General features: G+C 37.2%; 1 protein-coding gene, 1 long non-coding RNA gene and 1 other non-coding gene across 3 annotated transcripts; 2 read left to right on the plus strand and 1 right to left on the minus strand.

Annotated features, from left to right (window-relative positions):
- The first annotated feature begins 2619 nt into the window (after positions 1-2619).
- Positions 2620-2692, plus strand: TRNAR-ACG (transfer RNA arginine (anticodon ACG)). The gene has a single exon. It is a non-coding gene; the product is annotated as a tRNA-Arg (tRNA).
- Positions 2693-3603: 911 nt separating this feature from the next.
- On the minus strand, positions 3604-8920 carry emc (Basic helix-loop-helix domain-containing extra-macrochaetae). The gene is made up of 2 exons (XM_028180500.2): positions 8436-8920; positions 3604-4732 (listed from the first exon to the last, which is right to left on the minus strand). The coding sequence occupies exons 1-2, from the start codon at positions 8820-8822 to the stop codon at positions 4691-4693; spliced, it is 429 nt and encodes a 142-aa protein (XP_028036301.1). The 5' UTR covers positions 8823-8920; the 3' UTR covers positions 3604-4690.
- A 483-nt stretch (positions 8921-9403) lies between these two features.
- Positions 9404-15731, plus strand: LOC149502054 (uncharacterized). The gene is made up of 3 exons (XR_016323801.1): positions 9404-9636; positions 11299-11451; positions 13572-15731. It is a non-coding gene; the product is annotated as an uncharacterized LOC149502054 (long non-coding RNA).
- The last annotated feature ends 1601 nt before the right edge of the window (positions 15732-17332 follow it).

Consider the following 17332-nt stretch of genomic DNA (forward strand, 5'->3'; position numbering starts at 1 on the left):
AACACAGCACACCTGTGCTCACACGGTTAAGAACCGTTATAATGTACAGTACCGCACAAGTACAGTGTACACAGCACTTACGTCTTTGCAGTTTGCACTATTTTAGAAACACACACACGTACACATCAATGTAAATTATTATTTGTAGCGTCATTTCGTCAGAGTGATGATAGCTATGTACCACCAAGTTTACCAAAGGCTCTGGTCTGTCTCCAACGGAAAAAAAAACACAAATACGCATTCACACACACACATCACATCTCTCACTGATATCTCATTTATTTAAAACGTAAGCTAAGGTCGTATTCATCTATTCGTATTTTAAGGCTCTCATTTCATCGTCGCGGACATTCGAATTAATAAATATGATCTTTGCTACTTCTCGATTCGGGATATCAACGATGTGAACAATACTATTTTTAATTTTTCTATCAATTAGACCATCTGTGAATTGAAGACAGTAGGTTGGAAATTACACAAAACAATATATATCAACATAAAATTGTATAAAATTATGACCGTGTGTTCGATTTCGATGACATTCAGATTGCCCTATTCTTTTTCTTTTATACCTCTATTTCACTCATTCCTCCGTTCTTCATAAGTCTAATACACCTATATACTTTGGCGAGCTTTGTGTTTTCATTGCTTAGCGATAAAGCCAGTGTCGTTTTGCCTCTTCTCCTGTGCATGTTTCAAGGAGTTTGACCGCTCAATAAATCGATCATTACTTTTTTTACATACTTTTCTTAGGTATATTATGAGTGATGTTTTATAATATACACTTTTACTTTCTATACTTTGTTTTATCAATAGTATGCAAATTACATAAGTTTATTTTTCTTTCTTTAATTTATATCATTTTTTTTTTTTTATTGCCTAGATATGTGGACGAGCTCACAGCCCACCTGGTGTTAAGTGGTTACTGGAACCCATAGACATCTACAACGTAAATGCGCCACACACCTTGAGATATAAAGTTCTAAGATCTCAGTATAGTTACAACGGCTGCCCCACCCTTCAAATCGAAACGCATTACTGCTTCACGGTAGAAATAGGTGGGGTGGTGGTACCTACCCGTGAAATGTTCTACACCTTTTATACTTAATTTCGCTATAAGTATCTCACCTATTCTGGAACAAAACCCCACTAATTTTTCTTCGTATGTTTTCTTAAATGATTTTTTCGGATTGCTAATAAAAAATATACCTAAAATAAAAATCTTTATCTATCTCTTCCTTCTTTTTCTAATACCTACCTTACTCATATAGAGTTTAGCAGAGTGCTATAATAATATACAGAAAATAAAATTACTCGAAAAATTTAAATTTAAAACAATAGCTTAAAACATACAGAGCCGATCTGACTAGTAGGTACACGGCCTATTTGGAGTTAAATATAAATACATAGTTACAGGTGCTTACTGTCACCTACCTTGAAAGATGAGGCTACTATATTATATATGTACTATACTATATTTTATATTATTGTCTTTATATTAATAATACGCGAAGCAAAAACTTTGTACCCATTTTTACGAAAATTGCGCTGACGGAGGAGTATGAAATTTCCCGCACTTAATAAAAAAGACATTACACCCACTACAATGTATTTGATACACACACGCGTGCATACTATTTGCTTAGTATCAAACTTTTCTTATTGCTTATAGTCTGTGGTCAAATTGAGACTAGATTAAAAATTGTTTGTCTTTATTAATATTTGTCTAAAGTGTAGTCTTGGCGAAATCTGTGATTATAGAAGTATAATTAATAGTCGTTGACAATAGAAGCATAATAATGTTTATGAATAAAGTTTCAATTAATTATAGAATTTCGACTACTGCGGGACCACTAGTTAGTATAGATATACGTAATGAATTGTCATTGCGTGGCAGCACTAAAACGAAATTGTCAAACACGAAACAATCGAATACCGTAAGTGGTTACGTTCGGTAATGCGATAACGTTATCAGTGTTCGATAATGGCTAACACGATTATGCAGGTGTGCCCGCACCGGTACACGACCTTCGATCATTAAGTGCAAGCGTATTTATTTACGAATCAACTTTTTGCTTAATAAGTACGTGGCAATGAAGAATATATGCGAGCGATCGGTTCTATCTAAACACAATTAGTACATAGATTCGTTTGATTGCAATTTTTTTTCCTACCTAAGCTGATAGCCTTGTGAGGCTATATCAGCGTAACCTTAACTAGTAGGTGAGCTCACGGGGCTCAAACCGGAGTGTTTCTAACACTGACCCTAGCAAGAGCAGTGCTTCGCAGAATCTACCGCCGGATCGGAAACGCGACCCACTGAGAAGATCCGGCGAGAAACTCAGTGGGCTGTGTCTGAGGGTTGATTGCAATTACGTGTTCTCAAAAGCTTTTTTATGGGTTCCGTACGCAAATAGCGCAAACGGAAATCTCTGATTTACTCATCTATTAACTTTAATACGATTATTGTAAACCCGATTAACATACTATCTTATAATTTCAAAATATATGGTTAAAGACTATTTCGAGTTTTTAAATATAACGTATTCAGTTAAAAATATATTTAAAAAGAACATTCTTTTTGCAGACTAATAACGTATTTCAGTCACTGTTGTTATGGGCCCTGTGGCGCAACGGATAACGCGTCTGACTACGGATCAGAAGATTCCAGGTTCGAATCCTGGCAGGGTCGCTAAAACTTTTTTTGCCCTTTGTTTTATTCACATTTACTTAACTTTTGTAATTAGGTGTATTGTGTACAGCAATGACGGCATTCAGTTAATATTTATTGAACAAACATTTGCCCTCGTTTACCAGTTGTTTACGAAACTATTAATTTCGACTTTAGTACTTTTGACTTACGGCTTATATTAGGTTGATCTGATTCACTTACATTTGCCACCGCCATATCGCTCTAGCTGCTTTAAAAATATAGTCTCTTTTTGTGTGTGTAGTTTATAAGCCAGCGCCAACACAGCTGATCAAATATTGTAGTTGCGATAATTGGCCGTGATGCAATCGCGTGATCATTCGCATCCGTGTTGATTGATGAAAAATAACCAAGAACAATTGTTGAACGATAAACGAACAAATATTTTCAAGTCTGTTTCATTCCTCAGAAATAATTGTATTATTTAAATAAAATCTTCCACTTTATCATACATGAAACAAATGTATGTTATGGAGAATACGTTGTAGAGTAGTTTTGGTTGTGGAGTTATCACGTGCCATTGGCGTGCTCGTGACTTGATCAAGATAAACTTTATTTTTTAGGAGACAAACGCTATGTATCTAGGTTATTGATGAAAGTCATTATTATTATTGTTTTAAACTTTTTAGTTAATCAAAGCTTATTAGACCATATAATATTAGTTAGGCATATCTCATTCTGAGCGAATTGTAGGTATTCTGAAATTAAAAGCTCTTTAATCTGGATACTAATTTACGCATATTTTGTACTCAATAATCAAAGTCATAATTTTTTCTTTAGGCCATTCATATATTTAAGATCATGGTTGGATATGTATGTAATTAACGACGGATTATGGTATAATCGAATGCAATTATCATTAAAATGAGGGATTCGGAAATAAATATGCAAAGTATTTTTAGACATGTTTATTTTCTGTTTTATCGGTACCTATTAAAAAATCAGTGCAAAATATAATTGACAAAAGAAAACTAATTAGTAACAAGGATTATTAAACTTAGTGAAATTACAATACGTCAGTTTCATGTAATTTGTGACAAAAATCGTGTGTGAAACTAGTTGCTTGAGGCGTTTGTACATGTGCACCACTAATTACCCCACAATATAACAATACATATTCCGAACATTATTAACGCATCAACTAAAATTATAACAGTCTATTTAAATTATAATACACCACAAGTATACAGTAGGTTTAATTAAAGCATTTCCACCTTAAGACTCAAATAAACCACAATAGTTTCCGAATCATCTTTTTTTTTGCTAAATCTTCGTATTCGTCTTCACTTACAATATTTACATATACTAGTGGTGCTAACGCAAATCATAATTTAACAAAAATAATTCCGCGTTGAGCACTTACATACAAATAATATATCGTATTTACTAATAGCAACAAATTGCCACGCAAAATCACACTCAAATTATATCTTTTTAAATAATAAAATAATATACGTAAACCAACTTAAAATCGGTTCACATCTTTGATATTAATGGAAGATCCGTTTTTAACTAAAAACCTAAGTTTAATTGATCAGAAAAGTTCTGTTTTTTTTTTACATTGTGTTGTTCTAAAACATAGTTATGAATAAAATCATTATGTTTTTACAAAATCACTATTTCTTTATTTACAATAATAATATGATAATTTACATAGATAGACTACGAACTACCTAGTAAAGCTTTTACACAAATCATAACAAAACAACCCGTGTCGAAATCAGCGACTGACGGTCATTGCATTGCGATGCTCAAGTCTTCACTGTGTAATGCCACAAAATGATAATTATTTATAGAAGTACATATATTGATCGTAACGAGATCGTACATAGGATATCATCGAAAGATGATCTTCACTGGAACTGAAGTTCGGAGGCTTCTGTTCTCCCAAGCGTCTGGAGCCTCCCATGGCAACGCTGGCCGCTTCGAGGTATATTTATTAATATTAACCATAAATAAGTCTTTTAACCTAGGTTGCATTTAACACGACGGCCTGTCAGGTTGGTTTTGTTTTTCTGGTGCCTGTAACAAATGAAAAATAACATTAAGACAGTTGGAAACAGGGGTTAAGTTTTTTTTTTACGTAAATAAGAATCTTAAGATATACGAATTTTAAGACTCCTCATGAATGTAGAGCTACCATTTTTTGGAAAGATTCGTACAAAAATATTTGACGGATTTTGTGATTGAATTGCAACTGATATTTATGAATAGCTGGTTTAGTATTAGGTAGGCAATTTTCATTTATTGCTTCTGGTTAATTCGCCCTTGTTTTTCATATTAAGTGATTGCGTCAAATAGTACCGATTGTACACATACATGCACATCCCGCCTGCGTCCGGCCATCTGTCATCACATATGCGCCGTGTTTCGACATTGTTTTAATTTATTAGTGACCAAACAATAGGACTTTTTGGCCTCCCCGATTGAGATCGTATTTTAGGGTCTGGCATGTCAATAACGACATAGGAAAGGTGAACGATTTCGTTGTCTGGTTATAACGATTGGCAGTGGCAATTTCGATGTTAGTTTCAGAGTGGCAAAGTGTTGGATTACCGCTTCCCGTCCGCGTACATCCGCATCGCAGCTGAGCGGCCGCACGTGGCTACACCCTATTTACGGATACATACCAAAGGGAGAGCACACATGTCCCAAACGTATCGGGACTTCGCGAGAGCCCGCACGTGAAATCCCATTATGTGATGAGCATTATTTGTAGAATAATGAATAGGTATGTTCAGTGTTCGTCGCATTTATTTAGCTATCCGGCCACCGGCGCCGTCACGTGTGTTCACACGCAGCTGCGAGCGACCGTTAGCAGCACAATGCCCTCGATCGATCCATCGCAATGGAATCTGAACGGCCGGCGAAATCGTTGCACGTGTGCAGAGCTTCGCCGAGACATTGGAGTTGTGTGGTGGAGTTGCATTGTCCGCTATCAGTGTTCGCTTTGCGGTTTATTACTTCGGGGAAACATGAAGGTACTCGTAAACTTTCACAGACGCGATTTATGTGCGAGGCGCGAGTCGAGGAGACAAAGATATTCCGAGGAGCGGGAAAGCGTGGGCGCGGACACCTGGCTGCTCGTTAGTGTCGCTCGGCGGACGGACGCGATGCGTAGGCGTAAGTACGCCTGCACTGATTGCTAATATCAGATATACCAAATCCGATTCACCATATGTTGTGAAATATATTTCATTCCGTTTTTAAACGTAAAGATTCGGTCTGTAATTGAAATTGACGGATCTTGTGTCAGTTTTTGTAAGGGCTTCTAAATTGATATCTAAGAGATGCGGGTCAGCAATTGGATCGTTAAGTAATATTGACATACCAATAGACAGACAATAAGTAAAAATATACGAATGCGACAGCGAATGACAATACTTTCATCGATACTGATTAATGTAAATTACATTGCACGGATCGCGGTCATGGTAGGGGTTGAAGGCCCTTTGTTTGTAATAAAACAGGGGCGTCATGGCTTACAAGCATATCACTCATTAAGCATCATACTTAATAGCTTATTACGGTAAGATTAGAAAGTCAAACGTTGCTGCAGAAAATATATATGGATTTTATCATTATTCATCAAGTTCGATATTACAAAATTTGAGAGAGAATAATGAGAAAAGTAAGTAATGACCGACAGTACGGATTGGACAATGCCCGAGGCGGTACAGCTGCGGCAATAATTACGTACGCGATAGGAGCTGTGGTGTATGGTCGTGACCGGCGCCCGATGCCCCGACAGATACCTTCGTGAAATGCCGCCTCACGACGCGCACGATGGAGATTTGAATTCCGACACGATCGCCTCCGAGCCTCGTTTTTTCCTAGTCACAACCGGTCGGCCGAATCTCGCTCGTGAGATAGAAAACGATGATCGAGAAATCCACGTCCGATGTCCTTGCGTGAACGAATACTCAACATTTGTTATTCAGGAATGCGGCCCGATTAGTCGACATTCCAATGTAGTAAGCGGTAAGGTAAATTCGTAAATATCGATGGGTTTCACGATATCGCCGGCGCCCGAGGCCAATTTAAGAGTTGTTTGTTGTTTCTATTATGTTATTGGTTAACAAAGAACATGGGTAACACTTTTGCACACATAGCCGAGAGCATTAGACGTTACATTCTTGAGTTATTTTATTTTTTATTTTTTTGGACACTAACCGTAGCTTTTGTTCAAAGTATAGTTCTGACGTCAAATTTTGTGATATGGCATTTTAGTCATTGAACATAACATTAAATAAAGTAGAAAATAACTTTATATTAAGGAGGAAGAAGGAAAATGTACGTGTCGCAATATCACAGTACTTTTGTTACTGTAAATTTAACGTAGCAGCTTGCGTCACCTAAATCACGTTGGTTTTAAACATTTTCCTCGGTTCCAACACACTGGCAGTGATGAAAATTTACGTGGCGCGACCAAGTATTAACGAGCGCGCATTGCTCTACAACTTCAAATAAATCCTGAGGGTTGCACCTGCTGTACGCATTTCGAGCGATCTTCCACAGAACAGTAAAGCGCTTTTCCTAAACAATCATCGGTTTTTTTCTGAGGCTATTTCAGCTTCACTCTAACGCGTGTTGGTGAGCTCACGGGGCTCAAAACGGAGTATTGCTAACACTGACCCTAGTAAGAGCAGTGCTGAATCTACCACCGAATCGGAAACGCGATTCACTGAGAAGTTCCGACGAGAAACTCAGTGGGCTGTGTCTTTGGGTTAATTCGCACGGTGACCGGTGCTTGTGGTGCCTAAAAGAACCGTTAATGGATCAAAATCATCGGTGATGACGTTGAATGCGCTTGGAGTTTTGCGTTGTTCTTCACGTTGCGAAACGACAATCGCACACAGGTGTCAGTCGGAATGCTAAACGAGTCAATATAAATATGTGTTGAATATTCAAATAGTGTGTCAGTACATGGTCGTTTACGCGGCGCCGGCGCAGGTGTCCGCGCTTCAAGGCTGAAATTCAAAACAGCAGTCACGCATGCGTGAACAGCGACTAACACTGACACTAGTTGTTAGAGCTATTCCGACTATGATTTGCCTCTTCGCTCGAACGATCATAGTCATACAGAAATCACGAAACGTTCATCGTTTAACGAACTTATCAAGTGTAGTAATTGCACAGCTTAATGGACATGTATTGGTGAAATAGACACAAACAAAACAATTATAGTTCCATCGATGCATACTTTTAGTATTTATATTGGCTTTAACCAATTTCCATAATTTTCTACGTCACGAGAAATGTTGTTCTCCGTTGTAAATTACATTATTATTAAGAAATGTATGCTGTTTAATATTGAAATTAGATTATAATACATAATCGTTTGAGTCTGTGGCTTGTGTCGTTGTGAAACTCATCTCTACTTTTACTTCCCGCGCTTGCGAAACGCGCAGGTGTGCGCAAAACACAGACACGGCCGATTTCATTTATTTTTTTATGCAATACTGTCTCTCACGGCTTGCTGGCTGTGATTGTGCTAGAGATTGTGATTTTACAATGATTGAAACTGTTACAGTCTCAATTCTTATTATTAATGTTATATCGGGTACATTTTGAGGATTGGAGAATTAATATTTGTCGGTAGCTCTACATTTTAAATAAAAGTAATTGTAACGATACATTAAACTTGTTCATTTTCAATGAAGTTTGAAATAGAATTTTTGTAGAGTGAATAATTGTTGAGTGATATATCTTATAAAGAACTCACCGTTTGATTTCTGTGTTCGTGTGTGGAGGGTGATTTGCGGAGGATGGTGTTGGGCGTAGGGCGAGGGCCTAGCGGTCTCCTCTGAGGGCGGGGCTGCGGCGACGCTGCGCAAGGTGGCGACGCTAAGGCACCTTCAGCGTCAAATTGTCCAACAGCTGGGTGATTCTCCAACGCTGATTGAAGGTCGCAGATATAGTCTATAACATGCTGAATCACTTCTAATTTGGAGATCTTTCTATTCTTGGGCATGAAGGGTACGAGATCCTGGAGCTTCGAGAGGTACATTTGTATCTCAGCGTTTTCGCCATCCCGGTGTCGCTGCACTCGACCGCTCGCGATCGCGGGGACCGAGGCGCCGGTCGCGCACACTGCTGTTATCGCTTTCATCTTGAGTCACTGAACACGAACACTGGGTAAAAATATAGAGTCGCAACGCGATACGTGTTAATCGCACGAATACTGAGCGAGGAATGAGGAGATGCTCGTTCCGCTGTAGTATTTATGTAGGTTGGTGGGGCGCGGGGCGGGGCCGCTTGCTCCAATGGGCGCGCGGGGCGGGGGCGCCGAAGCCTGATTTTTCCCATGGCGGCAGATTACGGGCGCCGCGTCTGCCTGCGCTGGGCGGCCCTGACAAAGGCCGTTGCGCTCCTGACATGCACTTTGTCCCATCCACCTTATTGTTTATTAGTGAATACAATATTTTTATGATTTTTACAGTAAAATTACATTGTATTATTTATGTCATAAAAGCACACTTCTCTTGTGGTTACATTATAGGAGTAATGTAGGAAAATACAGTAACAACAATTGTCAATCATAATAAATGACAAAGCATTTTAATAACTACATTGACATAGAGCTAGTTTATTGAGCATACTATGTATGTACATGATAATAATATATACATGTATAGTTTTACAATATTTGAAATCATGATAAACATTATTTTTTTGTAGCAAAGTCATAGAAGTAACAGGAGAGTACAAAAGATACACAACAATTAGGTCGATATTTGAAATTGTCGGAATTCCGAAATGAAAGTTTTTTCAAAATATCAGTCTACGGAAGGGTGTTAGCGGGGGTGGTCGCAGGTGAGCCGGCGGTGAGCGGAGAGCGGTCTTCGAACAATGGAAGTACGTGAAGGCATCCACTTGTCGCGCTCACACGGAGCCTGCGTCAAAAGCCTTATTGTTTGACTCCGGTAAGTTTTTCGGTGATTTGTGTGAAATTAGCGACCTCTCTGTTGCCATAAAAACGAGCAATTATTCATCCATTTCAATGAAATGTTGTGTAACTAAAATGAAATACAAAACGACAACGACAAAGCCCTGTTTTATTTATGTTCTAATCATTAACAATGTACATATATCTATTTTACAGACTGTTAACTCACTGGTAAGTATAGGAGACATCTTAGTAAAGTTGTTGTGAACTATAAACATATTAATCTATCTATGGTATACCCGAAACAAATTCTCATGCGATGGTATTCTTTAAATCGTATTAGTCATCAAAATTTTTAGTCAGTTCCAAATCGGTGACCACACGGAGGCTCGTATCGTAATAATAAAACGGTGAGTATAAAAAGTCGGGGCCAGGAAAAAGTCCCGAGTCACCTTGGAGGCGGGAGTAAAGAACTCAGGTAGTGAATTGCTTCATTTTGACTTATGCGACTTGAGATTAAGAAGTGTTTACACCATGATACTGCTTATATAGGTGTATCACGATCAGAGTTGAATAATATACTATTTTCACTGGTTTGAATGTAATACATTTTCGAAATAATTCTATTTGTATAGTATATATTTTTTATACAAAAAATGGTATTACTGGTCAGATTGGATTTGTGGCAGATAACGGCTTGGCTCTGTCCTTGCCGTTTCTGACGTGCATGAATGACGTAACCACTCACCGCCAGGAAGGCCTTATGCCCATTTGGAGCACAAAGCCAATTAAAAATATGCTACCTATTTCTGCCACAAAGAACTCATGCGCTCAGGTTTAAAGGGTGGGACAGCTATACAATAGAATTGAAACCCCGACTACGATACTTTAAGTAATGAAAGTCAAATACAAAATTCTGAATCGATTTTTACGTTTCGTCTGTATGACGCAGCTTTATAAAAAGTGTGTTATTTTTTCTGTGAGCACGTCCTTAATGCTGGATAATGTGTTCTGATAAATTGGTCCAAATAACGTAATTTAATGGTAACAGACGGTGATGTGATTCGATGTGTGGTTTTGAGAGTCATTATTCGATTATAAATTCCGTTATTGTAGAAAATATATACGGAATATTTTGTTGTTAGTTAAAGTACTTTTTTGTTGATTTGTCTATACATATTTTTAAACAATGCTATTCGCATTCGTGAATGAAAGTTGTTGTGAGTTTTCGTTCATTTCATCGCTAGTTAGAGTTAAAACAAGTTTCTAATAGCGTGAATGAAAATATTTCCTGAGAAGAATTAAGATTATTGTTAGGTATTTTAAGATTGTAGTCTTTAGTAGAAGTAAAAAGGAATGAAATTTATCAATTTTAAAATTAAAGAATGCAGATTTTTTTGCCTTAACTAAGCCGTCATAAATTATTGGTTGTAAGTTTAAAAGGAATATCGTACGTTATCATGCGAAAGAAATATATGTATATTCGTTTTTATTTTATTTTTATTTCGAAATTGATTTAATTTCACTGATATCTCTTTTAGTGTTATATTTGAATGTTTGTTTATGCGCGTATATTATATCTACAAAATAAGTCGAAAAATAAATACTTTCCGAGTTGTTGATGAATAATGTCTTAACCTCTAAGTACCGAACATTTACCTTACAAAAGAATGGTTCATCAGTAATAACTCAAATTTAGGTGTCAAAACGTGTCTTCGCGTCTACCTGAGATATTAAATTTACAATCAACAGCCAACCTATTGTCCACTCACGTCCATCTTTGTTGTCCAGTCTGGGTTTGCATCAAAAGCACCTGCAGTGCAATTGACAGGATATTGTTTTAAATAGACAGGTAGGTACATATTATGGACAGTACGAATGAAAAGAGGTTTTATTTTTATTTGGTTCAGTAGAAAAATGTACATTTTTTTTAAATGAATTTGTAGACTGCCGAGTTTACAGTCCACATTATGTTTAGTGGTCATCAATATTGATTAATATTAGCAATTTCAATGAGATAGCTCAACTGCTTAAAACTCTTTTCAAAATCTTCATAAACTCCGTTCATTTTAAATCCAAGTATAGTAGCAAGCATTTTTTTATGTGGATGAACGTACCAGGTATATATAATAGGAGTAGTTTCTAAGTTCAGTCTAGTGGTGAGTGGTGCGATGGTAAAACGGAAATGCCGGAATCTTTACAGATCATTGTTCAAAGTACTTTATGCAAGCTTGTTGACAATGCTAAAAGGAAAATAAATACTCACTAAGAAGACTCCACGAATGTTTTTTTCCGCGCAGACTTGCATCGTTCAGTCTAATTCCCCACAGACACAGCCCAATGAGTTTCTCGCCGGATCTTCTCAGTGGGTCGCATTTCCGATCCGGTGGTAGATTCTGCGAAGCACGGCTCTTGCTAGGGTTCATGTTAGCAACGTCGACAGGTTTGAGCCCCGAGAGCTCACCTACTAGTTAAGGTTACGCTAAAATAGCCTCTCAAGGCTATCAGCTTAGGTAGGATAAAAAAAAGTCTAATTCGACATAGACCTCTTGTACCGATGCGTGTGATTCCATCCACGTAGTGATGTGCCTATCTATGAGTTCTTCTGGCTAATTTCGCGCTCACGTTGTGATGTCTACGGGCTCCGGTAATCATTTAACATAATTGGGTTGTGACCGAGTTCAATCATCAATGCAAAAAAATAATTAGAAAATAATAATAAAGGAACCCTAAAAAATCGTACGAGCTATATTGAAAATTGACAATCGGCGAAGTGTTTTTACAAGTCACGGAACAAAAACTTTGGTGCTGATTCTTTGTTCGTGCAGGTGTAATGAAATCTTTTATCTTTGTAATGTTGAAGTGTGAAATTAGTTTGAAATTTATTGCTGTGTTTCCTGCACTTACAAACTGTTAAAGTTTTAAATTTAGTCAAATAGAAACACTTTTGTCCTTTAGAAAGAAATTGATAGTTTTACAGTTTTATTTGTCTGGTTTCTTAATTTATTTCCGTGAAGGAAGGACCCACGAGCTTACGTCTCTCATACGATTGAAGTCTCACCTGTATTGATATCACGCCTGGGTTTTAGAATACATCGCGATAGAAGTCGTGGTGTAAAGGACAAGACCCCTGGTACATTTGTATCGAGTGATGCGATTGTGTTAGGTAGGTACCACCGGCCTACCTATTTCTGTCGTGAAGCACTAATGCGTTTCAGTTGGAAGGGTGGAGCAGCTGTTGTATTATAAAACTGAGACTTAGAACTCATGTCTCAAGGTGGGTGGTGGCATTTATGTTGTTAATGTCTATGGGCTCCGCTAACCACTTAGCACCAGGTGGGGCGTGAGCTCGACCACCCACATGTCCACAAATATTTGCCCTAAAAACTGAACTACCACACAACTCCACGTAGATACAAGCACCTATTGAACCACGGACACATATTTATTTACATTTCAGATCGCTAAATAAATTGCCCAGTGAATAATCTGTTATCGTATAAATTATAAACCTTATGCTGTTTTCTTTGATATTGCATTTTTGTGCTAATCTATATATATAAAAATGAAACCCGTTTTCCGTTGTCACGACATAACATGAAAACGGCTTGACCGATTTGGCTAATTTTGGTCTTGAATTATTTGTTGAAGTCCAGAGAAGGTTTAAAAGGTTAGATAAATATAAAAATATTCGGAATTAAATAAAAATAACAATTTTGTTTTTCCTTTGATGTGTCCCCCGTCGGACGGATTCCTTTTGTTTGTTTTAAGTTTATCTCAAACAAAAGTTTAGGTCTTTTATTTATCGATTGAGGCACTACGAAGTCTGCCGGGTCGGCTAGTACCGATTAAAACTCATCGCCTACAGATTACGATTTTTGCGTTTCGTAATGTACAAGATGATGCTGATGTCTATCTCTACTTTGTCAGGCATGTCCACTTTTTATATTAGTTTTTTGTTATCTATTTCAGGTTCCCATTTGTTAATTGCTGTTCGATATAGTTTTGAACTCCTAATGCTTGGTGATTAGACAAAGGGCGTAGGCAGCGTTCACCCCTACGCGTGCCGTGGGAGTGCCGGACGCGTGCCGCTCCCATCGCGTGATACACCCTGATTGTTCCAGTTGTTCCCGTATTAGTTGTCTCAGAACATAAATGTGGCTCTATAGTTCAAAAAAACTAAAGAATTGAATTCTTAATTTAACGGATTATGCATTGTTCAGGGTTTTAAGGTCTATATAGCATCAGATCTGGTAGATTATTTCTTTTTTTTTTTTGGTTATAATGTTATTATCGTTGTGTTTTATAATAACAGATGTGATTACCTTTTATTATTCTTTTCTTTTCGTTTACTAGAGACGAATTCAGTTACTAATTTCAAAATTAAAATTAAAATTATATAGATACCGGTAGGGCATATGGCAAGCCTATACAGATGACCTAATTTTGATATTATTATAATAATGATTGCTAAATCTGAAATGAAAAAAACAACTCATGTACAAATGATATTTAAACTTCAATTTGATATGCTTAGGGTATTGATTAAGGCAGCGTTTACGTAGCGACTATCTGTAGGCTCCACCTAGCCGATCTTATATGGAAATTTGAGTTATTATATTTATCAGTTAGTGGAAACGTAATAACGCCTGTGGTCACAGACGGCTCTTGCAATATTATCAGCCAGCCCTTATTGCTGAGCGTGTACTTATTGACCGAGTAAACAGTTCGATTCTGTTTGATGTGTTCCCTCCGGTCCCACGGGAGGGCGCGAGAAATCCCATAATTCGTGACGTGCAGGTGCAAGCTCATTACGCGCTTTTCCGGCACGTGCCGACGCGTGCACCATTCGTATATTAAGTTTACTTTTCAGATCGAATGATCTGCACGCACTTAGCAGTATATTGATTAACGTCAGGCTATATTTATACTGTATACTTATATGTATATATCAGATCTTCCACTAGAGTACTGTGATAATATCTAGACTACGTTTCATTAGTAATAAATGGAGTCTGTTTAATAAACTAATGAAATAATTAAAATAATTAGATTTATACTCAATTACTAATTCACAAAAATAGTATTATATTTATCTACTAGTGTTATCTACTGTAAAAATACTACACAGTATTTTTTTTGTGAACAACGAAAATAACATGTTATACAATACAAAAAAATTGTACACATAATTTGTACGGCGTTAATATAAAATTAAAAAGGTTGATAGACACGTCTACGTATATCAGAATATTATCAGTTCCGATGGGAAGCGAAGGTTTCTCGTGTGAAGGCTCAACTCGTGGGAAGCGGCGGGTCACAGGTCGATACAATTACAATACACGCCCGACGAAGCTGAGCACGCGTGTCCTGTGAAGTGTTTGTTTTTTTGAGTGGTGAATACATGACTTAGATTTTTGTTACAGGCAGGTTGTAATTAACTTATTCGAGACAAATATAGCAATCTTATTAGGTTGAAAGAAAGTATTTACCTACGTAGTTTGAATGGATTAAATAAATTAAAGTTATGCAAACATTTGAATGTACATAATAATTTAATTTTCATTGGAACTCAATGAAAATTTCACTGAATTTTGTTCAATATACTAAGATTTCAGTGCGCATTGGCTTTATTTGTCTATAGCATTACCATTTGGCATATATTGGCCGCACATTCAGTAGAAGAAGCCTTTAATAAGCAGTTTAGTATTAATAATCAAGTCTGTGACCAATCTAGGATTTGGAATGCTGATATGACTACACTGTCTACTTCAATAATAAATTCAACAAACATCGTGCTTAACCTGTTTTGAACGTACAAAGTGTGTGTTGTCTGAAGGCATGTAATTTGTAAATTTCATGTATTTATCATACCTGTGCTTAATGTTCAACCGTGTATATCGTGGGAGTGTTCCCCAAACTGAATCACGGTTTAATATAGTTTGGAACAAGCGACGACCGTGAGACTGAGGTGTTCTTGTGTGAACTCGCGACCCGTGGGATCTTTAGTCTGAGTTCCTGCGGAGAGGTCATGGGAAAATGACCTGATAATCGTTTCGGACTTAGATTTAACTGCTTGGAATTTCTTCGAGTTATAAATGCATTAGTAATGAGGCCTGTCTTTTAAAAATAAACTACCTATCGTTATCTAAATTTCATTTCGTGTTCACGAATTTATGTTATGTAGTTGTTTTTGCAAAAAAATATATAATTCAATGTTGTGTTTTCTAGTTAAATGGACAAGATCACGATGCACTTGGTATTTGTGTATCAGTTATCCCAATCAGTCTTCCAACTAGTATGTGCGACTACATTGCGGCAAAACTAGGTAACAGAATGGTATCTATCGGTATGGACCTGACTGGAGGGGTCACCACTCGTGTCGACGACCGCTGGACTGGCGTCGCAAGGCATACGGTATATAGAATATTATCAGCTCGCTGCTTCCTACTTCCGTTGGATGTCGGCTGTTGAAAAAAGGAGATTTAGATTGGTTCAACTCCAACATAGCCAGTCTGTCGCCTCTAACACGTGAGCGGAAGTCCGGATATTTTCTTTTACCAAAAAAAAAACCTACGTTACAATAGGACCTATATTCTATTTTTTTATTTCAGTCCACGGACCTCCTCTTACACTGTTCAATTTAATTCTACATGCGTTTACAATTTAATATAACCATAATATTCAGTATCAAGATTAATATGTTACTATTATATGGGGGGATTTAATTCGCAATAAGGGTAAAAGGCATTTAATATTCAGTCGTATGACCACGTGCGGGCGTTGAGAACAAATACCTAGCAATCGGCGTAATGAAGGCTCGGGGGTGCTGTATGGGGGAGGCACGTGACCGCCACGTGACTTTTTAGATTACCGCCGCGGGTTCAAAGTACGCTAATGCATTATACTTTAAGAAGTATTCCATGAAATGGTACTTGGTCATTATCATTTATACCCGAATTATTTATTGACTTGATCAACAGCAAAACAGCATTTGATAGAAGTGGTAACAAGGAACAAGGTATTTAAAATTAAACTAAATCTTTAACAACAGAGCTGAAAAGGAAGTTGTGGCGTCAAGAGAAGAATTTGGAAAATAAATAAGACATAAAACCCTTGCTCGTTATGTTCATACTAACAAACTTAATTAATGTAACTAAACAATTGATTTGCAATGAATCGAACTTCAGTAATATTAACATTGATGAGATGAAACAAAAAAACAAAACAAACGTATTGTATATGCTTCATATAATATTTATCTATTCGTTTGAAACAAAGCAAAAATTATAGGTACAATTGAATACTTTCTCACACAATCAGCACAAAAGCCGTTACGTGTTTAGACAAAGACCTCGTATTGTGATGTCAAAACGGAACTCGCACTGATTTATAACAATAACTGTGCCGTTTTTCCCACAATCGTTAGTGTAATGAACGCTGGGATCAACGCGGATTGGATCACCCCATATGACGTCACATTGCAAAAATAACCAGCCACAAAAGGCCTCCACCCATGTTTCTTAACAAGTATTTTTCAAAACAAAACTATCCAGTACAGCGGATCTAATCTTAATGGTCATGACTATATAGGGTGTTGTGACATCGCGTGGGAGCAGCCTGTATTGTGAGGGCACTTCGCTATACTATGATAAAGGAAATATAGCACCATTAGCCGGATTCGCGTTGCTCATTCGTTGTCGCTGATGAATGGACATTGGATTATGATTCGT

The sequence above is a fragment of the Bombyx mandarina genome, chromosome 11 (genome assembly GCF_030267445.1).
Source record: "Bombyx mandarina strain Sakado chromosome 11, ASM3026744v2".
NCBI classification, from domain to species: domain Eukaryota; kingdom Metazoa; phylum Arthropoda; class Insecta; order Lepidoptera; family Bombycidae; genus Bombyx; species Bombyx mandarina.

Excerpts from the sequence above, each read along its gene's own strand:
- emc (XM_028180500.2), bottom strand. The coding sequence starts at position 8,822 with ATGAAAGCGATAACAGCAGTGTGCGCGACCGGCGCCTCGGTCCCCGCG. Across the intron at positions 4,733-8,435 it reads ACGAACACAGAAATCAAACG|GCACCAGAAAAACAAAACCA; the intron begins GTGAGTTCTTTA and ends CATTTGTTACAG.